At 41.5% G+C, this 25,955-nt stretch overlaps 1 protein-coding gene across 1 annotated transcript in view; it reads right to left on the bottom strand.

Annotated features, from left to right (window-relative positions):
• abhd17b (abhydrolase domain containing 17B, depalmitoylase) overlaps positions 1–25,955 on the bottom strand; it is a 29,343-nt gene extending 3,388 nt beyond the window's left edge. Inside the window, exons 1-2 of the mRNA XM_036598517.1 lie at positions 25,579–25,955; positions 21,297–21,773 (exon numbers count right to left, since the gene is read on the bottom strand). Of these exons, the coding sequence (XP_036454410.1) occupies positions 21,297–21,763 (467 nt within the window). The 5' untranslated portion in view covers positions 21,764–21,773; positions 25,579–25,955. The remainder of the gene's footprint in view (positions 1–21,296; positions 21,774–25,578) is intronic.

Genomic DNA, 25,955 nt, shown 5'->3' with positions numbered 1-25,955 from the left:
GGTAAAAAGCAATATGATATGTTCCATTTAGAAAGACACATTGAGCCTTTTCAGTCCTGGTCTCTTCAGTAACAGGTCTCTTTTGCAAACCAGCATTCTAAGGCCTCTTGTATGGCCATCACAGCATTAGTTAGGTGCGTGGTTAGGTGTGTTTACCCTCGAAAGGTGTGTTATTTGAGTATTTGTTAGCTGGTGCCCAGGCTGTACTGTGGTAGGTGGCACCTTAAGCCTGTTAAATACACTAGCGTCAGTTTAGCCCAGCAAGAGCTTAAAATTCAACGTTTATCATCTATACTTGGATCTGTAGGCCACTAGTTAGGCTAACTAGGAGGGCTGCTAACATGGAGAGAGAAGCCAGCTAGCATTAGCCTAGCTAGGAGGCTACAGATCCAAACACCAACAAGTTTAATTTCAGCGTTCTGTCCAGCCGGCCAACTCCGCTCCCTCAGATTTGAGTCATCTAACTTGCGTCAGTGCAGCTTCTGTCATCCAGCTATTTAACATTTAGCATCAGTTGTTAGATTGATGGTTTGACATGTGTTACGCTAAACACAGTTAGCTAACCATGCTGTAAGTGTTCCGTGTTGAACCGTGTCTGTGTGGAAAAGCCACAGGAACAGTTACTCTCCGTGCTGAGAATCAGAGAATCGCTCGGCCCTACGGTCGAAAAGAGGCCCAAGGGATCACAGGAATTTCTAGGCACTGGATGACGATACTGACCCTCCATTCCCAGCAAGTCATCCTATGAGTGTTCTAATGGGTTTGTGAGTCAGTAGATGATCCCATGACAGTCCTAACGAATAAGGTAAACAGAGGAATCCTACGAGTGTTGTAATGAATCAGTGAATCAGCAGGCGATCCCATGAGCACCCTAAAGAATCAATGAATCATCAGAACACTTAAGCTGGGTCCAAAAATAGAAGACCACCATTAGAAGTCTATTCACTAGTACAGTATGTGTAGTATAGCATAATGCAGTTTCCATTAATTATTAAGTGATCCTGTAAGAGTTCGAGTCAGGATCCTTTGAGTGTTCTAACAGTGGCTACAAACTGTGGGTTGGAACTCACAGTGGGTTGCAGGAAACAATATGCATATATTTTGTGTTTTGTTATTTATTTGGAACCTTTGCTGTGAGAAACAAATAAATCAGAAGTGTTCTAATGAATCAGTATGTGATAGATAGATTATTTCACATGCATTTTGAACAGCAAGTTAAACAGTAGCAGTGGTAAAGCAGTGAGTCAAAAAACCCTGTGAATTGATATATATAACCTGTCAGTCTGGGACTGCAGTAAATGAAACTGAGGTCAGGAGCCTGACGTGTAGGTCAGAAGTCAGCAGACCCTTAAAAGGCCAGAGCTCTAGGGTAGACCAGCAGGGTCAGTAGCAGTTGCCATTTTTAGGCCTGATCTGAGATCAGGTTGTGAGAAGGGAAACTGCAAGGTTAAGTTGAACTGGTCAGGCTGGAGACATGGTGTTTGTCGCCTAGGGGGCGCTGCTGAGACTGCATTCCACTCCTGATTAGAGTAAATGTGACCAGTCAGCTGACTCTGGTAACACAGAGAGCTCATGTCTGGAGTACGGGTGGTGTTCCTAAAGACACTGGAGCGCACAGTAAAGCACTTATAATTTTGTTCTTCTCCTTGTTTGCAATTATCATTCACTGTTCAAAACAACACCCAGTCTAAGAATATTCTTTGAAAAATTTTAGGCTTTACTTTAGGGAGAAAACTCATAATAAATCGCTTTGTTCAGATATTTCTGTTCATTTAAAAATAGTCAACAACTGGACGAGTATTACTGCACCACCCACAAATGTATAACTATTCAATTTCCCTCATATTTCGGGGAACATTTTATTCAGACAGCCAATTGTAGACGCTTTAGAGATGCTTCTCTTGCCTTTGACGTCTATTTCATCTAAACATCTTAAATTTGCCCTAAAAGCTTTCACCGCATAATTTGTAAACAGCATGAACATTATCTATAGGGGTCTATCTAAATAAAGTGAAAGTAACTGCTTTGTTCAGACAGATCCGCTAATAAAACCATGCCATTTATGCAATTACTGAGGAAATAAAAATGCTTTCAGAGGGCATGTCTGCTTTCCGTGATCTAAAGGTGGCAAAACTTGTTTCGGGCTTTCCCTACGCAGGGAAAGTCATATGACCACAAAGCAGTTAAATACAAGTCAAGAACGCATTAGTGCAAATGTTTTCCTTTTGATGGCACAACCTGATGAACTTGTGTACCAGGCTTTTCCAAAGGCCATAAACCCACAGACCAGTGTCGTTCATTCAGTTTGTGAAGGCCACAGCACTGCTCACATTAGTGCTCTCCTACTGCACTTGGTGGGTCCTCTAAAGGCTCCTCGACTGTATTACATAATGCAAAACAGAACAGACTAGCAAGGCTGCTTTGTCACGTCATTGTTGATGTAAATGATAATAAGCTGTCACTCAAAACATTGACGCGAATCATGTAACGTGGCAGGCAAAATATTAAATGTATTTGTAATGCCATCCCACAAGTTAAAAATTGTTCAGCTCACTGGAAGCAGGTGCATTTCACGCCCTGCGTTCAATTTAAAGAGTGTCCGAAGGAGAAAAAAAAAGGCAGAAAAAGGTGTCAAAAACTAAAACTTGACAAATTATTTGATTGATGATAAAAACAACAAACTGAAAGCAGATGAAGAAACAAGAAGCAGATGCATTCAAAGAGTTTGGGTATCCGTAGACCAAAGTCGAAAAAAACACATTGTATCTTTTTAATGGAATCTAAGATTGTTATCCCTCGTTTATCGAGAGGACACAACGCTCAAGAACTTCTCCATTACAGATTTGGCAAAACTTGAAAACACGACCACACGACACACAGAATGTATCAAAGTAGCAGAAGCAGAAAGGAAAGTGCCTGCTAGCATGTCAAAGCCATAAACGACAGCCAAAGTACAGAGTATAACTAAAAATAGTGGCATTAATTTCTTTGGAACGACTGTTCTCTGTTATTTCACGGTTTCATGGCACATCCTCCAGCCCACATGCTGTCATAATTTTAGTAAATTTGTTCTATGTAAACAGTTTGCCAGGTCAGTTTTGTTCTATTAGAAGCAGAATTGATCAATTTTAGAAATGTATTAGGTTTCAATCAAGTAAAAGTGTATTAATTAAAAAAAAAAAAAAGAATTTTGGTTGTGAGTTTCAGAAAATGTAATTTGTTTTTGACACACCTCACACTAATTTGTGGGTTAAGCCACACTTCCAGTTTGTAACTAACAGGAATCAAAGGCTACGTTCACATTACCAGGTTGAAGTGGCACAAATCTGATTTTTTGCCCTAATGTGACTCAGATCTGATGTTTTCAGAGCTGTGTGGACACTTTCAAATCCGACCTCAGCCACTTTCATATGTGGTCCTAAATCGGATCCATACATTGGATCCACCAAGTGAATTACTGCAGTAGCAGAGCGTAGTGGCGGTAACCACAGCAGCTTGTGGCTCAGAAAAACGTGTGACTGACCAGTGAATATGGTCATCATCGGGTCTTTGGTTACTTAGGCCGCGTTCACGTACAAAGTCTCATTGCTGAATTCTGTTTTTTTGCTTGTGTCCGATCTTTCTAACTTGATGGTTCACAGTCGCGTAGTGACTCAAATCTGTTGTTAATGCGAATAAACCTGCATCCTGAAACGCACTGCTCAGGGCTCGGGTCTTATTTCCATCTCTCTCTCTCTCTAATTCTTTCTTTCGCTTTCTCTGTTGGCCTCGGTACAGGCCTGCACTTACTATGTGTAAAAGTATAAGAGGAACCCGCACTAAAGATATCCTATCATTTTTCCGCTCGAACGCTGAAAGACTTCACACTGATAAGCTCAGTAATTCTGATATCCAGCGCTCAGGGAAGACTAAGAAGGATTCTCCTTTCTGTGAACCGTATGTTGTGGTATAGATACACAAAGAGTGACAAACTAACCAGTATCAGTGGCTCTGTCGAGAAGTTAACTTGCTCTGAGCAGCTCTCAGCTGTTCATTATCAGAGCGAGACGAAGATGAAAAAGCATTGCTTCTGCAACGTTTACCAGCACGGGGCCCACAACCACAAATCGGATACGAATATATAAAATATATAAAATACATATAAAAGTGGCTGATTAGAAAAAAGATCAGATTTGCATGCCCTCACAGCTCCGACAACATTAGATCTGTACCTGTTAGTGGAAAAAAATAGATTTGTACCACTTCAGCCTGGTAATCTGAAAGTGGCTGTAGTTAGCTACCAAAAAAAAACAGTTCCTTCACTTAGCTAAAGTTAGCTACATTGCTGTTTATCAGCTTTAAGACCTTATCTTTAAAGTAACCCACAAACAAGATAGCGAGACAGCCGATGTATTCTATTCCAAAAGTGTACATTTTATCAAAATCTGACAGGCAAATAAATCAAATACTTTTCCATTTGTTACACTCCTAGCATGTCTTGTGGTTTTGTTTTTGTTTTAGGCTACACCTTCAGCCGGAAGCCCTCACCGACCCCTCAATTATAAACTCACACGACCTTATGGATGACTCTCTCTGGTTACACGAGGTCAGCGGGGTAATTACATCCTCGGGGACATTTACGCTCAATAGTGCATTACTCTCTCGCCAACCATTCTCATTCTTATGCCTTCTCTCTTTGGCTTCAGTACAGGCCTGTACTTACTATATGGAGAAGTACAAGAGGATCTAAAGATATCCTGTCATTTATACGCTTGAATGCTGAAACTTCACACTGATAAACCCAGTAATTCTGAGGATTCTCCTCTCTGTAGACAATAAGCTGCAGTACAGATGTACAAAGAGTAACCGACTGATAGCAGAAACAGAAACAAATGCAATACTGTAAATAAAGGCACATCATCGATGACGACAGCAGCCTTATGCGTGTGCCGTCTCGCTGACTGATACGGTCAAGGAAGTTGTTTTTTACTTCCTGGGCAGGAGACGTTGCCATGGCTGCTATGGGGCCTGCCCTCACAGGACTCATCGGGAATTGGTTGCTAGGCGACCGGTCAATATTTGACTTTCAGGAGAGGCTGTCAGCACGCCCCACCCCTCCGCCCCTCCCCCAGCTCAGTGTTCAGTAGAAGACAGGAACTCCATCTCCGACATCACAAACAATTCAAACCATCTCCGTCTCCAAAAAAAGGCCCGATGTGATTCTGACACTCCGACAGGGTTCCTCCGTAAATTGTAGGGGTTAAATTAAGCTGGACATGTAAACCATTGACAAGGTCATAAACCATGTGCTGTTCTCTGTATAGTCCACCGCTCTGGATGTCTGCCATTCTGTAGCGCTGTAGGAAAACACAGCAGAAAGCATCCAGCACACTGTTACAACACCACAATGTACAGCAATAGGTAGTGTGCAATTCATGACCCATAAACCTTTCATTAACCTTATTCTGTAATAGTGTTCTATATAGTTCTCCAATGCATAGAACAGTGATTAGGGACCATTTCTGTTCCTTTTAATAGTGTTTTATATAGTGCTCCTAATTTTGTAACGTACTGAATAGTGATTAGGGGCCATTTCTGTTCCCTATGAAAGTGTTCTATATAGTGCTTCAATATAGGGAACAGTGACTAGAGAACCATTTCAGTTCCGTATAATAGTGTTCTATATAGTGCTCCAGCGTAGGCAATAGAGAGAGTGTACAATTTCAGTTCTCTAAAGTGACCTAGTGTTGTGAATAGTGGTTAAAGGCCAGTCATGTTCCATAAAATAGCGTTCTAGACTGTGTTCTTGATCTTTCATTGTAGGGAATGGCGATTAGGGACCATGTTTGTTCCCTATAACAGTGTTCTATATAGTGCTCCAATGTAGGGAATAATGACTGCGGGGCAATTTCAGTTCCATATAACAGTGTTCTATGTAGTGCTCCAGCAGAGGGAACAGTGATTAATGTACATTTTCTGTTCTCTATAATAGGGTTCCCTAAAGTACCCCATTGTAGGGAATAGTGATTAGAGCCCATTTCTGTTCTCTTAAATAGTGTTTTATGAAGAGAATAGTGAATAGTGGACTATTTCTGTTCTCTATAATAACGTTCCATATAGTGCTCCTGACGGTGAAATGAAACGGTGATTAGGAACCATTTCTGTTCTCTATTCTTGTGCTCTACATAACTCTGACGATCTTTCAGTGCAGGGAACGGTGAATAGGAAGAGGCACATTCAAACGCGGCGATTGTCTTTTAGTCCGGGTTGTTATTTTGAGCGGCTTCCTCTGTGACTTAACTGCCTCCTTCTTCTTCTTCATTGTCTCTTCTTGAATCGCCCACACATTCCGTTTCCTTTTCTCCTTCCTCCAGCTGCCTCCATCCTTCCGCTCCCATGGCTTTCCTACACTTCTTCTCCCTTTCTATCTACATCTTCCCATCTTCCTCTGAGCTGCTGTCCTCCGCCATCTCTTGGTCTCTGCCTTATCCCTCCTATCTCTGGTGCTGTTCTGCTGTTTTTTATTGCTCTCTCATTTCTTTTCTCTCTTTCACAGTTTGCTGCCGTCAAAACACAGCCAGTAGATTGCTACACAGGTCCTCTGGGGTCACATGTTCTCCTAAAACTGTGTGCATGTGTTCACTTTAAACAGCCACACCCGCTTACTCATCTCTGACTCACCTGGCCAGGTAGGTAGAAGGGCGTATCGACGTCCCGAGGTGGCGCAACACACATAGGATGTGCCGTTCTTTAAGGCAACACCCTCGGCCATGAAAACAGACAGCAATGTTTAGCCAAGCTGTGATGAAACTTCTTTTAGGTTTCTTGTCATTTACACCACTATGTAACTGATACAATCAAACAAAGCTTGTGTAACAAATCCACGACCGATCTGGGTCAGATGATCAGACTAGCAATTTAGGAGTTTTACCAATTGAATTCAAAATTGCCAAGGCCAGAAATATTAATAAATATGCTCTATTGTGGTGTGCAAAAAAAGGATTTTTTGATCATTATTGGCCTCCAGATGCCACAGATTATTTTGAAATGACCAGATCAAAATCCTAAAACTAGATTATCCCCCAAACAGGATGTTTCTTAAAGAATTTGTGGCAGAAGAACTACAGTACAGTTTAATGAAAACACTTGCATTATTGCATTATTTGAATCCAGTTTCATGTCCTCCAATGAAATGACATATGAGGTATACTTGATTAAACTGTTGCAAAATTGAGAAGCGCCACTCAGTGGTTAATTCTTTTGAAGGTTTCTAAGATAATTGAAAAGGTGATTGGCAATGTTAAGCCTGTCAAATGCCTGCTGAAAGCCGACTGATTGATGGCGGACACCGTGTTTAATTATCTAGTCATACTTGAAAATCCATTTTAGCTCAAGGGTGATAATCTACTATTGTGTATCATTGGAATCAGACAAAACATTCATAAGTTACAGCTCTGATCCAGAAGGAGTGATTGGCATGTGGCTGCCATGTTTACAAATGGCAATTTTTTTTCTATAATTATTGAGGTTCAGACTTTCGTAGTTTCGTAGGGTTTGGATGAAAAACCTTCGGTGCTTGGACCCCTTTAAAAAATGTCAATTCTAGACTTTGATATTCATTTTAATATTAGACCACAATAATTTTAATTAAAATAACCGATATGATATATTCAGACCAGAAGTATTCAACTAAACTAAAACTTCCAAAGGTCCAGTTACATCAAACTTCTTGCTTATAAAGGTCCAAATAAACTAACAACAGGGATCACAACAGTTATCTTTAAATGTTTAACCATTAATGATTAGTCCAGCCAATGAAATAAGAGACATCAAATTAGGGATTAGCAACATAAAAATATTTACTGTTACAGTGATAAATTACCTCACAATATGCTTTTTCTGAGTATATCGTGGACACAGTCAGTTCCTCCCAACTGCATGTTTCATTTCAAAGCTAGAATAATTTGTCCTGGATTGAGTGCAGCATGTCAACATGTCCTGTATCATGAAAACTTCTTTGAGAACTGTGACTTTACATTAATGCCATGGTCACTCATGTCTACATCAAATATAATTTTTTTTTTTTTACATCCTTTTATAATCTAACCATTTTCAAACTGTATGGCCATGGCCAAAAATGATTTGAAAATTCTTTACATTTTCACGCTGTTGCACTGGGCACTCTGGTGGACCCTGTGCTTTTGTTGAGTGTTGGGTTTATTTTATTTAGTTTTGCAGCAGCACTCATACTTAACGTTTCCACTTTTGACACCATGGCCAGACGAGACACATCAGATTTGGACTTGAAACATACAGAACATGTAATTTATCATGTAACGCTATTGGAAGTGCAAGTGTTATTACCTCAAGCTAACCACACAGGTTTGAGGACGTGACTGTCTTTATACTTGTTTTTCTCATTCTGTCTCTGTAGTGAAAGCAAACACCACCCTGAACCGCACTTCAGCAAACAGCTACAGGTTGGAAAACATGCCTTTACAGTTTCTACTGAAAGACAGCTCTCACTTTCACTCTCTCGCTCTCGCTCTCTCCTCCCCTTCTGTCTCTGCCTGCTACCATCCCAAATGAAACGAGAGCAATTCTTTTCTGAAGCAGTCCTGACGTATCGCCTCTCTCTTGACTCTGCTCCCCTTTTAAAACTGCAATCACTGTCTCATTTCGATACAAATAAAGCCTCATTTGGGACCTAACGTTAGGGACCTTTTGTAAACTTGAACTTCATCATTAGTTGTCTGCTTAGCACAGTGCTAGCCTAGCAGTGATAACATCACTCTAGGTTTCCTGCTTCTCAATTAGCAGAATATTTAGAGTCTAAACCCCTTTATATCACATTCACCCTTGGTGATCAAAAAACTGGGTCAGCTCACAAAGTGTCCAGGGACCTTCTTAGGGTGTGCTCAGAATCAGCAGGTTTGGTGGGAACGCAGTTATCTAAACTGTGGTGCGTACCAAGTAAGGCCCAAACCCATTTCTTATTTTCACCCCTACCCCTTGTTTTCGAGTGTCACCTTGCCCCTTGGAACTGAGTCACAACGGGTAGCAACTAAAATCTTCTCAATGAAACGGGATCCTCAAATAAAGAAGGACATTACTTCATTAACCGGCTACTAGCGCTGCTCTGTAGGCGACCCTGCCAGTCTGCAGTGATAGCAGAGGAGGGTAAAGTTCAGCTCCTCATTGCTGGGCTTTAGTTACATTTAGGGAGTCATATGTCTTCAGAGAGTGGGATACGATAATTATTTATTATCGCCCAACCCTAATTCTTCACTGACATGAAGCTGAAGTCGTTTTTTTCCTCGTTCAAATTTTCCTGTTCCAACTTAAATGGAGCAGCAGTTACATTCTGGCGCTTCAGGCTTCGATACTGCTGGACAATTTAAGCTGGAACGGGAAATTTAGCTAGCTACCGAGACATTAGCATAGTATTAGCGATTTTTTTTTTTATGCTTGTTATGAAGAAAAGGACCATAATACATTGAAACTAAGATAAAACGATGATTTGTTAACGGAGAAAATTATCACATTTGAGTGTTTCTTTGGTCGCTTGTGCAGCCATCTTGCCTGTTTTATTTTTTTTTCTCATAACACTCTGTTTGGAGTGTGTCTCTGAAAAACCTCCAACACTTCGCTCCACCCCTCTATCTCATCAAAAATCAGGTCACCCTACCCCTGGACGTAAACGTGCAAAATGGAGGGCTAAGAGCTAAGTGGTAGGGGCAAGGGGTGGAATGGGATCAGGCCCTAAGTGGAAGAGACCCCCTGAGCAGCTTGGTCTTGGTTTGCTTTAAAACAACATTTAAATCCTTCGTTTCGTCGTGAATGTAGTTGGTTTCAGCATCGCTCCAGACGTGTTTTGTTGTGTCTCGCGGCGACGCTGCTTGCTTATTTCCGCACATGCGCTGACTGAGAAATCAGAAAGAAATCAGAGTAAGAGTTTACATGCACTGGGAAATCTGCTTACTGAGCTAAAATCCAGCTCTCTTTATCGGATTTCTTAATCGGATTTCTAGATCGGAGTATGGTGTTTACATGACCATTTGAATAATCGGATAACTGCAGAAATCCGGTTAAGATCGGATTATTAAGTGCATGTAAACACACTCAATGTTCCATCTGGGTAAAGCGAAAGAAGAATTGCTGGCATAATCGTTTCACCGTTGCATGCTGTAGCTTATTTAGAATGTTGAATTAATAGATGAGTATAGTTTGATTAGCGTACAACAGCTAGAGCAGAAGCACGTCATGCCATTTTAAGTAGATTAGAATAGATCCACGATTTCATGATTAACAGGCTCATTTGCATCCTGCACTGCAGAAAGACAAAAGGTACTGGCAAAGAGTCAGATATCTGCACTGTGTGCAGAGGGCACAAGGTAAGATTTGGGGATTTGAAGACCACGCTGGTGACACTGTAATTGCACACAACGTGCAGAAGAACATTTTATAACATGGGTTATGTTTTGGACCCCTTCCCCAAGCAGATGAATCTGACGATCACAAGAATGTTGGAAGAGAATTCAAAGAGAACTTGGTCAAAACTTAGTGAAGTGAATTATCTACTACTGTCATCATATTTTCATCAGTGTAATGTTGATTTTGCATGATCTGAGACCTAAACATCGACCCAGACCTTTATTTTGAGACTGAGTGTGATGTTAACACATGAAGTTGTATGACAGTGATCAATTAAAAACTCCTGACTTTTAAATGATTATTTCAGGCTTAATAGGGCGACTTGCAGCAGCGCACGCAAACCATGTTTTAAAGTGTTTTTTTTTCCCCCTACATGTCACTTATTAGAAAAAGCAACAAATACATAATTAAATAAATAAATATAATTAGTCAACTGAAAACCTTAGTCAACCAAGACCTACACTATGACCTACGGATATGAAGTGTTTTGACAGATAACCTATAACCTTGGCCTAAAATCACAGATACGCCCCATGAAAACGTCAAACACAGCACTGTTTTATTTATATAAAAACGATTTAATCTTCATTGAATAAAAAAACAAAGCCTAATGTAACAGATACGACAGTAACTTAAGTCCACTTACTTGTTATTCGCCCAAGATAAGAAACATATGACCTGACCTGGCATAGTTTAAACAACAATAATCAATATAAAGTCGGTAGATTGCAGCCTTTAAGCTTTTTTGTCATTGGTCTAACTTCATAGGCCAACCTTTGGCTAACAAACACATTTGCAGGCTGAAGCTTAAGGCTACATTCAGCAGAAGCAACACAATTTTTAAAAAGAGCCAGTTGTGGCCGACCTCAGTACTGCAGCATATGGTTAAATATTCTACTTGCAATAGTGCAAAACTACATTGAGGTTTGTTTAATTTCTGCTACTTCTCTTCATCGATTGCTCTGATACTATTGGAATCGAGGAGTCGAAACCTTGAATTGTGCATCATTGAGAAGGGCTACCAGAATAAGCTGTGCTCTTGCAACCTCGTGTACAATTCAAAAATGGTCCTCAAGTTGGATGAAAAACCCTGTTATTCAAGTATAAACCGTTTAGCGGAAATTAAATTAACTTTTTAACCAAAAGCATTGGTTCAAACATTAACGTATTTGTCCTTTAACATCCCTCCTATGACCGATTTGAAGCGACATAAAGGGAACAGCTCTAGAAGTTTCGTATGCTTCAGTGGTCTGTTCGTCACAGCCTGATACACACTAGCTTACACTGCCTGCTTTATCAGATGGCGAATTTGTGAAGCACAAAAAACCCCAAACGCTGCTGCTACCTGAGGCCTCCTGTTTCTGTGAAAGAGCTTTTTTCGTGTGGATTAGAGTCCGCCGTGTCAGAGTGACGAATTAATCCGGTCGGCAGCTGAACCACGTCAGAGAAAAACTCAAAACGGAGGATAAAACTACACATGGTTAAAAGGAGCGGCGCTTTAATCGGAGGAGGCCCGAGTAACGCGCTTCACAGCCAAACAGCCACAACTTCAACCAACAGCATCAAGTGGCAGAGCGTTCCTTTGCATCGTATCTGGGCCGAGACGGCTAAAGCATGCTCTGCGGCTCTCCTTCGCTCTGTAGAAATGAACTGATTTTGGGGCTGTCGAGTCCCATTCAATGCTAATGCCATTCTTCTAGCTGTCTGAAAGAGCATCCCCCCCCTCCCTCTCTCTCCCTCTCCCTCTCTCCTCCTCCCTCAAGAGCATGCAATTTCTAGCTCAGTATAATTTGATCAATCTCAGCGACATCGGCCTGCTTTGATGGAATGAGATTAGAATGGCAGTGTTTTTTTCCACTTTTCTTTTTTCCCCTCCCCAGCGGAGGAGTGGACGGTGCAGCTGCATGAGAATGAGTGGAGTAAAATGGTGCTCTGCCAAAAAGGAGGACAAGCCAGCGCAGCTTAGCCTACATGCTGAACAGAAGGAGTGTGTGTGAATACCGAAATACAGAAAGAGAGAGAGAAGAGAGAAGAGAGAGAGAGAGAGAGAGAGAGAGAGAGAGAGAGAGAGAGAGAGAGAAAGAAAGGGAAGAGAGAGAGAAAGAGGGAGGAGAAAAAAAGAGGTGAGAGAGAGAGAAAGAGAAAAGGAAGAAAGAGAAAGAGAGGAAAGGAAAAGGTAGAGAAAGCCTATTATTATTATATTATTATTATTATTATTATTACTATTACTATTATTATTGCTATTCATAGGACCACTAAACAGTAGGTACTATTTGGGTGGTGGATCATTCTCAGCACTGCAGTAACACTGATGTGGTTGATGTGTTATTGTGTGTTGTGCTGGTATGAGTGGATCAGACACAGCGGTGCTGCTGGAGTTTTTAAACACCTCAGTGTCACTGCTGGACTGAGAATAGTCCACCAACCAAAAATATCCAGCCAACAGCATCCTGTGACCACTGATGAAGGACTAGAGGATGACCAACACAAACTGTGCAGCAGCAGATGAGCTATCGTCTCTGACTTTACATCTACAAGGTGGACTGACAAGGTAGGAGTGTCTAATAGAGTGGACAGTGAGTGGACACAGTGTTTAAAAAAACCAGCAGCACTGCTGTGTCTGATCCACTCGTACCAGCACAACACACACTAACACACAGTGTTAGTGCAGTGCTGAGAATGATCCATCACCCAAATAATACCTGCTCTGTGGTGGTCCTGTGGGCGTCCTGACCTTTGAAGAACAGGGCAACAAAGTATGATGGACTACAGTCTGTAACTGTAGAACTACAAAGTGCTCCTATACGGTCAGTGGAGCTGATAAAATGGACAAAGAGTGCAGAAACAAGGAGGTTGTCTTAATGAAGTGGCCGGTTTGTATACAATGTTTGTTTACTAACAATGTTTAATAATAATACATAAAGTGTTAAATACATATTTCAGTGATCAATTAAACCAAGTAAACTTACATTTAACAGTACAATTATCTTGTCAAATGGACTTCTTGTCAAAAAAAAAACGTTCCTACAGGAGTGAGACTCCCCACCGAGGCAAACTGTGTGCGCAGTAAGGCAGAAACGAGCTAATTCTTCAGTGAAAAAGAGGATGTCGACTCTGTGGCTAAACCCTGTGTGAGCTGCAGTCAGGCTAGTTTAGTGGAGCTTTGATCTCAGCTCCCAAGTCTTTTGACACTTTCGTATTAATCACGCTTCTCATAGTAACGGTGCTGATCTGGGATCAGTCTCTGACTTTCACAGCTGTGTGAATATGATCATATGAGTCAGCAGAGGGATGATGCGACATCAGAACGTCTACTGTTTAGTGCCAAGCTCAATATAGTAGGATAAGACAGATTAAAGGACAAAAATGTATTAAACTTGGTGATCGCCCTGCTGTTTCCATGTAAAAACATAAATTCATGGTGGAAGTAAAGCACCTATGGCTTTAGTCTCCTGCTTAAAATATGAACAGCTAACAGCAGCCGTACTGGAAACGCAATATAGTTAAACTAACAGTTTTCCTTGGTGCTAGAAATACCGCATACTCTTTTTCCAATAAAGAGTTTCAGGAATGTTTGGAAGGCTCTACATGGTTTTTATTGCTTAGTTATGTCCCTGCATCAAAATAAAACTATATGGCCAAAAGTATGTGGACAACCCTCCTAATAATTTTAGGTGTTTGAGCCACACCCTTTGCTAACAGGTGTATAAGATCAAGCACATAGCTTTGCAACCTCTACAGACAAACAATGGCAGCAGAATGGGTTGTACTTAAGAGCGCAGTGACTTCAAATGTGTCATAGGACGCCAGGTCTGCCACAAGTCAGTTTGTGAAATTTCTGCCTTGCTAGATCTGCCCACAACAGCTCAGCCGCAAAGCGGTAGATCCCACAGACTCACAAAGCAGGCCTGGTGAGTGATTTTATAAAACAAAAGTCTTCTGTTGCATCATTCACTACAGCCTCTGGAAGCAACATCAGCACAAGAATTGTGCTTTGGGAGCTTCATGAAATGGGCTTCCATGGCTAAGCAGGTGCACACATGTGCAATGCCAAGTGTCGGCTGGAGCGGTGTAAAGCACACAGTCACTGGACTTCGGAGTACTGAAAACATGCTCCCTGGAGTTAAGAACCACATTTGACTAAAGCACTGCCCTCTAAAGGTGTTATTAACATTCATCATATAAACAAACATTACTCACTGCTGCCCTCTAAAGGAGCTAAAGGAAGTCAGTTGACCCTCAATGAACTCAAATTTGTTTCTTGCTTTCCTGTATTTGCATTTACCTCATTTACCTCAACATTCAACTCAACACAGCAGATGAAAACATGCCCAACTAACACTGTTTGCAGCACCGTAAACACGGCACCATAAAAGCTAACATCTGAGGAAAATAACTGCAATCAGCTCAAAACACTGATCAAGCAATTATGTAGTAATTATGAAAGGCCTACTAGCTTCACACGGAGTGATTGGGTGGAGAGGGAGAACGAGGCCAATTATGTTCTTTTGGACATGGAGTCGTGGACGGCTGTGGCAACTCTGGGGTTCAAACTCGCCCCCGTCTGGCGATTGGGCCAAGACTGGACAGTTACAGCAAGGTTATCTGAGTGGTCCAAACATTATAAAAGGAAAACTTTCATAACTCATATCTGTCCGATCTCTAATCCACGCTGGCCACAGTCTCTGTGTGTTTGTAATGGTAGAAGAGCTGTAGTTCTGTCGTTAAAGGGCTGGGTGGCCCCCAGGGACGAAATTTGTCAAACAGGGACAGAATGTGTTCAAGAGCATCAGCTGTGCTTACTGACACCACACACACACACACACACACACACACACACACACACACACACACACACGAGAGCAAGAGTGCATTTTAACACACCCACATGGTGCAGACCTCGAGACAAGCGCATACACACACATAAGCTGCTGTCGCATAGACTTACTGAAGCGTTCATGTGCTCACGCACACAAAGCCTCTTTGTATTTTGCTTTTCTCTGGCCTGAACAACTGCGTTGCAATCTTTAGCTACATCACAGAGTCACATTCAGCAGCATTAGCTTCTCGTGACCCATAAGCATAGCATACATGCACACAAAGCCAGCACATGTGATAGTATGTGGTCACATTCCGTGGTACAAGACAGAGAAGAGCAACTACAAAGCATAGCAGACTGTGCTTAAAGGAGAATTAAATCAATCTTTATATATGTAATATTGATAATGGTACAGTGGTAAAACTAAAAAAAGAAGCTAAAATCATCTCAAAACTATTGTAAAACTATAAATCTGGAGCATTTTCATTCTGTGAAGGAGCTTTAAAAATAGAAGTGCAGCAATTTTTTAAATTTCCTACATAATTATAAGGTTAAAATGTAAACAGTCATTCAGAGTGGTTTGGTGTGAAATGCTACGTTCTAGAGAGACTTACACAGTCAGAATTGCTCACGGTGGTGGTTGCAGAAACCAAACGACTGAAGAGCTTAATAACTTTTAAAGTTTCCTTACAGAAAGTTATTATATGAAATTTTATTAATACACTGCCTGACATCTAAGACATTTGTTTTAGCTTCAAATACGCTTATATATAATATATTAAAATCCTTTTATGGCAGAGAAGTACATGCAGGGTATTGTGAAGCAAGATTGTCCCCAAAGAAAACCTAATTTTTGTTTTTTTTTAATTTACCACTATTTTACCATCAGCATTACGTAGAAAAACTCAGAAGACTCATGTAGGTTTACTGGTGGTTCTGGATCATACATAAAATGGCTGTGTTTGTGCCGTAGACATCACAAGCTTTGGTTCTTATCAGCACCACAGCATCAGTCAGTGAGTTTCTCATTTCACATCAAAACACTCCAAATTACTTTGTTTACAACTTAAATGACTAAATGATGTACTTTTACTAAAAAGCAGTGGAATTTTCCATTAAACTCATGTCTGGTTACCACCACTGTGAACAATTCTGACTTGGTAAGTCTCTCTAGAATGATAGGATCACACCAAACCACTCTGAATGACTTATTTTACATCTTAGCGGTTTGATTATGTGATCGCTTTTAACCATCCTAAAATGAGGCGTTTCTGCTAGGAGTGCACACCAGGGCACAAATTAAACCGACAATAAATGCTTTAACATAAAACCTTGTTAGGTTAAAGTATGCATTGAATCAGTGGTCACCAAGCTTCGCCCATGAAGGCCCGGTGTGGCTATAGATTTTTACTGTAATCAAGCGGAAGCACACACTATTCCACTCGTTTTAGTTTTTTCTTCGTCCACACAGTAACATTTTTGAAAATCTGTTTGTCTACATGAGACTCAACAACGCTCGCACAAGCGTGACGGCACAGCAGGGGGCGATAATATGGCTTAATATTTGATGTCTTACACCTCAGGAAGAACACTGTGTGCAAAATATAAAGCAAGCCGCAAAGCTAAAGCAGAGACAATGTGACAGAGGCTTGGTAAAAACATTGCATGACCTCTGTAACTCAAAATTCACACAGATTCAAAGTCTGATTGCTGCCCGAAAATAAAAGCTTCAACAAGTGAAAGAAAGCCTTCTGCTTGCTGTCGTGGTGTTGTTTAAGTTGCCATGGCTAAACCACGGTCCATACAGTCATCCATACAGTCCCGATCAGCCAAGCTTTTCTACCTTTTCACCCCTTTCGAATTATGACGTAAGGATTTCATTAGAATCTAACTTAAGAATCATTAAGGTATTTTTACACCCCACTTAAAAGAACTACATTCTGTTGCCTCTTTACTTTGGTTTAAAGAAAACATCAAAAGACCAAATTCAGTCAACATGATAACTCCAAAATCACCCCTAAATTGCTGAGTGCACAGAAACAATATGGTCATATTTCAGAGAGAACACATTTAATAACAGCAGCCAGAGACATGTGCAGGTTAACAATGGGATGCTAGCATTTTCAAGAAGTTTCACGCATCCAAGCGAAAACACAGAAAACTGAATATTCCAAAAATCACTGGAGAGCATCTTCAGAAATCTGTTTACAAAGAACAAAAATGCCACTTTTGTGTGGACTGGAGGCCAAAACACAGAGAAATATATATTTTTATATATATGTCCAGATACGTGTGGGTGGGTTCTTCAAAAACTGGTAAAACTCTGCAGCCATACCAGCCCACTGTGGATAAGACTGGTGACTCCTGCAGTAGACAGATTTGCTTTTTGTTTGTTTTATGCTACATTCATGAAAATGAGAAGAATGGCATCTTAGCTAGCCAGACTAGAGATGGCCATTCTGACTAACTACACTCAGAAATAAAGGCATGAAACTGTCACTGAGGTGGTACATCTCAGTACCTTTAGTCAGGGAACATAACTGTACCATAACCCACTGAAATTATATTTTCTACGTTGTATTGACTCCACACACCCCGTCTCGTCTCAAAGGCTTTTTATTTTACTGTTCTGTTTTGAAACATTCCATTATGAAAAGGCACAAATATTTATCTAAGGTTCACAATTGGACCTTAAAACCACTGTTGTACCTCTGAGGGAACATTTACATTGTTTGTACAGTGAACGAATGAAAATGTACCTGAACGAAAAAATGTACCGAACCTGCACAGAACCTTCATTTCCAACTGTGTAGCTAGTTATGTAACCAAGTACTGAAAGACTAAAATTCAAAGGCCTAATCAATATAAACAATTGTCTTTACACTTTCCAATATTAATATTATATTCAATTAAGGACAGTTATTACTACCTATGTCAAAGGAACAAAATCAACCAGTTTTCTCCTGGCTTTGGGACTGACGTAACGTTAAAACACTGGTTGCTTTTTTCAGCATTCCAATTTCCGTCCCTGCTGCACACTGAACAACAGCTCAAACCACTGACCCTCCCAACCCCATTCAGCCTATGCAGCACAGTTTCTTCAAGTGAACATCAGCAAAACAACGTCAGCCAACAGTGAGTATAGTTGAGGAAGTGGGGGAAGGGCTGGAGGCATCTTCAAGGGGGGTTGGGGGTCAATAACAGCTACAGCGTCCAAACGCTTTTGTGCATTTATGTGCGTTGAATAGTGAACAAACACTCTGGAGTAACCGAGAGCCATATGCAGCTGACAGAAGCACAAAAAAGGGAAGACTGACAAACAGGAAAACAAGAAAAAAAGCAAGAATAGACAGAATCAGAGTAACAAATCTGGTGTCACAGGGAAGAGACGACAGCAAAGATGGACAATCAAGGGGTAGAGAGGAACTCAGACAAACGAAGAAGCCGGTTTGAAGCTGCACTTTGCCTTGTTTAAAGAAAGTCACATATTCCTGAGTGCATATATTCATATCTAGTCTTTTCCAGCATGTCTAAAAAAAAACATTTTCAGCAGAGAATTAAAAGAAGATCAGCTTGTCTAACCTTCACTGGCTTAAAACTAGAGTAAAGAACGATGACTAAAGCAATGCAAACCGCTGTCTACCTGAAACAGCCTGAGATCAACAAAAGAGAGACTGCAGCCTAGAGGTTGCACATGAAGTTGAGCAAAAATGCGCACATCGCAAAGGAGGAAGAGTCGCGAAGGCCGGCCTTCCCGCAAACACAGTTCAGTATTGGATTACTTAAAAAACAGTCAGCAGTGATTTCACACTAATGACCACTGTTACCACAATAAGCAATGCTTTACATGTGATTAGGCTACTCTTAAGTACAGTACATATCACATATCGCTGCTGTCGGAACAAAACCTCATATCTCCAAAACGGTAACTTCCACTTCTGTGGAAAATTCATGAATGTTATCAAGAATTACTCACATAGTGGTGATGGGAACCAGACGACTGAAAAGTTTAATGCCTCTTAAAGCTCCGTCACAGAAAGTTATGTTGATGATGTCAAAGAAGTATTTTTTTATGATAGTTTTGAGAATATTTTGACATAAAACATATTTTTAATCCATTCATGGTGGAGGGGTACATGCAGGGCACTGTAAGGCAAAATAGTCCCCAAAGAAAACCTATTTGTTTAGATTTACTACTATTTTACTATCAACATTACATATAAAAACTCAAAGACATGTGTAGGTTCACTTTACATAGTAAATAAAATGGCTGTATTTGCACGGTACACAGCACAACCCCTGGTTCCTATCACCGCCACTGTAAAGAAATCAAGTCAGTAAGTTTCTCCCCACTGCATCATTTCACTACAAACCACCCTGATTGACTTTGTTTACATCGCAGTTATTTTATTACGCAGGGATTTTGAAAGATCCACTTTAACTAATTGCTTTAGACCAAGCAGCATCCCTTATCCAACATATCTGGGTGTAATATTTATATGCTTCTGAAGGCCTTGAGTCACTGTAGATCACAGTACAGATTACAGATAAGACCAACAGAACAGATGCTCTGAGACTCCAAGAACAAAGCTGGGCCAAACTGAGCTACAAGTTTAATCAGGCCTGAAATTGTGATCAGAACCCAAGTACAGCCCAAGAACTTCCTCTGCCCAAGTCTGAATCAGCCTACAGTACTAAGTTTAGCCATACACCAATTCTGTCTGAACCAATCCAGCACCAACCAGAGACCAAATAAAACTCGACATTCCTAATAATAGCTTTACTTTAGCGATGGCGACAGCCATCAATCATCAGATAAACAACTAAAAGCCTAAATCTCAGCTATGCAAAATTAAGTTGACGTTCCACTTTAGTGAATTTATTAATCAATCAGCGTTCTTTTAAGAACATCCCGAATTTGAACTAGTGCTACACGATGGCTTGGGCAGACCTCAATGCCAAAAAGTTGGCCTAAGAAAAATTCCAAACTAAATTTGATATAAGACAAACACAACCTGCATAAACATAAAAAATACAGTTTTTAAATGATTTTATTTCATTTACTGAAGGAAAAACATTAGTAATTTCCCCCTTAATTACTCAGTGAACAAATTAACTAAATGTAGTTGATAATGATTACATAAAGAGAGATAAACAGACTGGGTAAAAACGGTATCCATGGGAGCTGCAAGGCAAAAGCCACTCCTAACCAGGAGGAACATTAAGGCTTGTGTCACATTTGCAAAAAACAACACCTTGATGACCCCAAGCCTTCCATGGAGTCAAAAGTGGATGTTTTTGGAAGAATGGTTCCCGTTACATCTGGCGTAACGCTAACACAGCATTCCACGTTAAGAGCATCATCCCAACAGTGAAACATGGCGGTGGAAGTGTGACGGTGTAGGGGTGCTTTGCTGCTTCACAACCTGGAATACTTGCTAAAGCTCAAACACAACCAAGTTATGCAGCAATCCGAAGCACAAGAGCATCTTCACGTCTGAATGGCTCGAAAGAAACAAAGGTTTTGGAGTGGCCTAGTCAAAGATTACCAGATGCTGCGGCAAGACAGCAAACTTCATGCTGGAAAGCCCTGCAATTGGGCTGAAAGCAATTCTTCAAAGATGAGTGGGCCAAAGTTCCTCCACAGCATGTAAGAGATTGATGTCGTTATAGGAAGCATTCTGTCACAATTATTGCAGCCACAAGTGGCACAATCTTTTTCCACATGTGTGATGTAGGTGTTGTAAAACTTTTCTCCTTTTCTATCCTCATGCTCTCCTTGTCTTATATTATATTTTGTACGACGATCTTAAACCAATTATGCAAAAAAATGGAAATCAGAAGGAGATTAATCCATTTCCACAGTTTAGAGAAGGAATATAGAAGAAAGAAAAACTAAGGCAGAGTAAATGTACGGGAAAGTCTGTTAAACATGAAAGACAGGCTATGAAAAACCTGAATGTGAAATCTGAAACCAATCCAAGCCCAACAAATATTAGAGGAATTATGTCCATTTTGGACAAATAATTTAAGAACTACCGTGAGCTACAGTGAGCTACCTCACCTTGTCCGGAGAGCCTGCCATGCAGCGTCCACATCCGCGTACAGGTTCTTCTCGGAGGGCTTGCCTGAGCTGGCTCCATAGCCCGAGTAGTCATAGGAGAAGACGTTGCAGTTGATCCGTGAGCCGAGGCCGATGTAGAAGCTGCTCATCTGGCCCAGATCCACTGCATTGCCGTGGGAGAACAGCAGCGTGTAGCGAGCGTTGGGTGAGCACCGGACGAACATGCAGGCGATCCGGTTGCCCCGAGACGTCCTCGTCATGAAGCACTCTATAGCGTCCTTCTCACGTGCTGAGTACTGCCAGTCAGCACGTTCGGACAGGTGCAGCGTCCAGCGGCTACCGCTTTCATCACACATAAGCGTGTAGGTGGGCTCAGGGGGCAGGAAGGCCAGCTTGGAGGCGATCTTGCTCGGGCACGGCGGGCAGCAGAACAGACAGCATAGCTCACTCAGAGAGAGGTGATTCATCCTAAAATCACTGGCAGGGGGGCAAGAAATGAGATTAGTAACAAGATCTCTCTGTATTTCTCTTGTAAAAAAAAATGTGTTGCTGGTTTTCTAGACAAAGATAGACCAAGATTCAACATATCTAGTCCCGGATGCTCCTCCGCTAATTATCCAGCCCATCATGAGTCAGTATGAGTCATGAATTAGTAGCGTTGAAAGAAGCACAAAACTGTATGTGGCACTATGATCCTCCAGGAATAGATTTTAGGAAACCCTAAAAGTAAAACTGGTTTAACGGAGAATCTGCATTCCACCACTTTTTAAAGATTTCTGCCTATTTCAGTCATTTAGATGTATTCAAAATCAATCTCAGAGTGGTTTAGTGTGAAATGGTCCAATGTAGAAAAACGTGTGGATTTTCTTTGTAGCGACAGTGATAAGAACCAAGAGTCGAGAGATTTTATTTCCTTTAAAACACCAGTGAATCTGTTGATGATAAAATAATGGGAAATCCGAAAAAATAATTCTTTCTTTGGTTACTATTTTGCTATATAATGTCCTTCATGTACCTCTCAGCTCCTCTCAGCTGTGAATGCATTTTTTTTAAAAATACATTTCAGTCCAACATCTTCTCTAAACTATCGCAAAACAGTGTCTCAGACATCAGCCAGCATTATTCTAAACGTTTCACGTTATAACTTTCTGTGAGGTAGCTTTTAGCGGCAACACACTCTTCAGACGTCTTGTTCCCAACACCACCAACCACTGTGAACAATTCTGAGTTGGCAAGTTTTTCTACAACCGATCACTTCACATCAAACCACTCTGAATGACTTTGCTTACGTCTTAACAACTAAATTAAACAGAAATTATGAAAAACAGGTTTGTGTGTAAACAAAGCACTCTACACGGCCTTCCTAAATAGACATTAACCTAGTCTTGGACAAGCTTAACTCAACTAATCTTGGTCTAGTCTTTGGAGTTTTAAACCTAACAGGCATCCAAGGGTAGAAAAAGAATCTAGAGAAAGAAAATAATAAACTATCAGTGATGTAATTCCCTGCATTCATTAAAATAGTCCCATTAGTCCCATCTCAGCACTCAAAACGGAAAAATAAGCATTCAAAAAGCACTTAGCCTCCATTTCAGCATTATGTTAGTCATGGGATACCAAGAAAGCTCCACGCTCACTAGACACAATTTCACTAGAACTCCCCGCAACTTTGCATATCCTACAACGAGGCAACGCTGAACTAGAGGGCAATAACTCCAAGCCACAATTCATGGCAGCTCAAGTGCTTGTGCACTGGAATCAGACTGACTCACACTTCAGTTCAGCTTCCCTGAGGCACTGAACACAGTCACTTCCCTCTCTGAGCGTGTAAGCTCAACTGAAAAGACGGGCCTGATGAGTCTAGACTAGAGAGGGTCTGGATCTGGATCCAGACCTTGGGAATTCCCGGCTACTCCACTTTTCTGTTGCATCCTCTTTGCTCTGACCTGAGCCAGGTTCAGCATTAGCATTCTCCAGCCCTTGATTATCTTGCTGGAAAATACCATGGACTTGCTAGAGGTCAATGGGGTTGGACTGGGTTGCACAGAGCAGGATTTAACAGTAAACCAGACCCAAAGTTAAACCCAAAGTCAAGCCTGTCCGAGAGGAGAAGAGCTAAGGAACAACTAAAGTAATCCTGAAATATATCAGTGTGGAAAACAGCAAAAACAAAACTGAACGATATACAGATAAACCTGTGTCAATAGTGCTTTGCAGCAAAATATGTGCCAAATCTGGGTAACGTCTGAATTTCTGAGGCAACTTTTTCTCCAAATTTTCCATTCCACCTGAAATGGTTACACTCAAGCACTTGTACCGGTGCCGGAATATGACTGCTGCACCATTTAAGGTGGAATGGGGAATTCTAACAAGACGCCAACGTTAGTGTTGTTGAATTTCTCAGGTCATTTGTGTCATACATGTGTCCCGCACACTTGCTCCTCCGACTGCCAGACACTGCTGGAATGTGGAAAACATTACAGTCATTCAGGCTTCAGTACCAGCTGGTCCACGACTTGTTGTTCAGACAAGGAAACCGCAATGCCATCTGATGCAGCTGACCAAATCTGGCAGCACCTCAGACAAGCCTTTTGTGTCTGGTGTCCATGTTAGTCTAAGGCTAACCCTAAAAGACTGGCTATTCCTTTCTATCCCCTATACTGGTATACTACACAACAATACGCCAGTCTCTCGCTCACATTATGACTGCGTGGACTGTTAATGCAAAGTATTAACAAACTAGAGGAGACGAAGCAAAAAGCTACACAGCTGCTCTCATCTCTGCCGTGAAGACAGTTGATTCAGGCTATCCTTCTACAGCGAGGACGGGAGGTTTTAGCATCCACTGATGATCAGATGATCTCAGACATATGATAAGGCCAGGCATAAACGAGGCCCAACAAATCTCTAGGAAAGGAATAATAAGACGTTTCCACTGGACAGTCCAGAGTTTGGGATTGAATTATCCAGCTTACTGAAGACTCTTGTGAAAGCGTCCTTAGGGGTCTAGGTTAGCTGGATAACTACACCGTCCAACAGAAGAAGACGGAAGAAGAGGTGAGATCCACTCCTACGTTTATACATCACACAACCATTTTCCAACCTCTCGGTATCAGAATTAAACAGGCTTCTTCTGTTAATGTGCCTTTAAGGCTGATGCATGTAAATGACCTGTGTTCTGATTGGCTGCCCAGTATCACGCCTCATTGGAGAAGCAGTTCAGGATGAAACACTCCTTATACCTTCAACATGAATGGACTGGGTTCTCCTAACATCACAAAAACAATTCCAGAAGGCCTCATTTTGGCAGCTTAGTCTCCATGTCCCATATAAACTGTACCTTTTGAAACTTTTACAGTGTTTAAACACTACATTAAACTTCCCTGGCAAACATTTAGCCAATGAGAGGAGACGAGGGACGTTCCAACTTTACAATCTTTACTTTTGGCTTAAATTCTCCAGCTGAGAAATCCAGTTTTGTGTGAAACATTGCCATTTGAGCATGCTTATCACCCGTGTGAGTCACAGCTGCAGAGTAATACATTCACTACAGTGACTGTAGATAAGGCTTCAGCAGGGCAACTGTACTTCATTCATAAGAGAAAGCGAGATAAGGCAGTTTCTGGCACCACTGCTGCCCTTTTTAACAGCAGACATTCATTCACATGGACAGAACTGACCTCGGTTTGGGCCACACATAAGTAACCACTTCTCTCTCTCTCTGCTTATTCCACCTCGGACTGTATTGGTCCTCTATATAGCTATAGGACTTACATAGGGTTTGTATTAGCATCTGAGGTAGAATTAGCTCGTAATTAGCATTTATTTACAAGTTTATTTACAACATATAAGCTGGCTAACCAAACGTACGTTCATATTCATGGACTTCATGTTTTTTTTATGAATATAAAACTATGTTTCTTGCCTTTATAACGTTATTTAAACGGTCTAAGGTATCTGCTAACTAGCTAGCCAAGTGGTAAGAGCCTGACGTTTGGCTCCCTCCTCGAATTCTCCGCTCCACCTTAAACGGCTTAAATGTTACAGGCGCCTCAGGCGCCAGAATGTAACAGCTGAGCCATTTAAGGTGGAACGGAAAGCTGGAGAAAGAAGCTGGCGAAAGAAAAGCTAACAACAGATACCTGTGGATAAAAACCGTTGCTCGCTATTGGTCTCCCTCGGTCAGAAACCACCGTTTGTTGCTGGTGGATTCTCCGGTCACCGAGTTACTCTCCCAGACAGGAATCTCGTTATGAGGCTGTGAGTGATGTAGTTCACCTACCGAGCGCTTTCTGTTTCGTTTACGGGGATGAGGAGCGATGTATCCAGCGGTTTATCGACCGTTGTCAGTTATATCAGCCAATACGTTTCCGTAGCCGCAGCAGCAGCAACGCGCCGGTTGCTCCCTCCTCCTCTTTCTGCGGAGCTGCGGAGATGTAACGTTCGCGCTACGCCGCCTCGAGACTCTTCCGACACCGTCCGCCGACCGCTGGAGCTCGGCAAGCCTCGTCAACATGTGGTCCCAATTATAAACGTGTCTGACACTCCAAATCCAACCATAAGAGGACAAAATCCTCGGCCGCCGTTCCCCAGATCGACCGGCGCGAAGCGTCGAGAGCGAGCGAGCGAGCGAGCAGCAGAAACCGGGCAGCTCGCGCT

This window comes from Colossoma macropomum, unplaced genomic scaffold (assembly GCF_904425465.1).
Source record: "Colossoma macropomum unplaced genomic scaffold, Colossoma_macropomum, whole genome shotgun sequence".
Classification (NCBI taxonomy): domain Eukaryota; kingdom Metazoa; phylum Chordata; class Actinopteri; order Characiformes; family Serrasalmidae; genus Colossoma; species Colossoma macropomum.
This window is presented reverse-complemented; position numbering and strand designations above follow the sequence as displayed.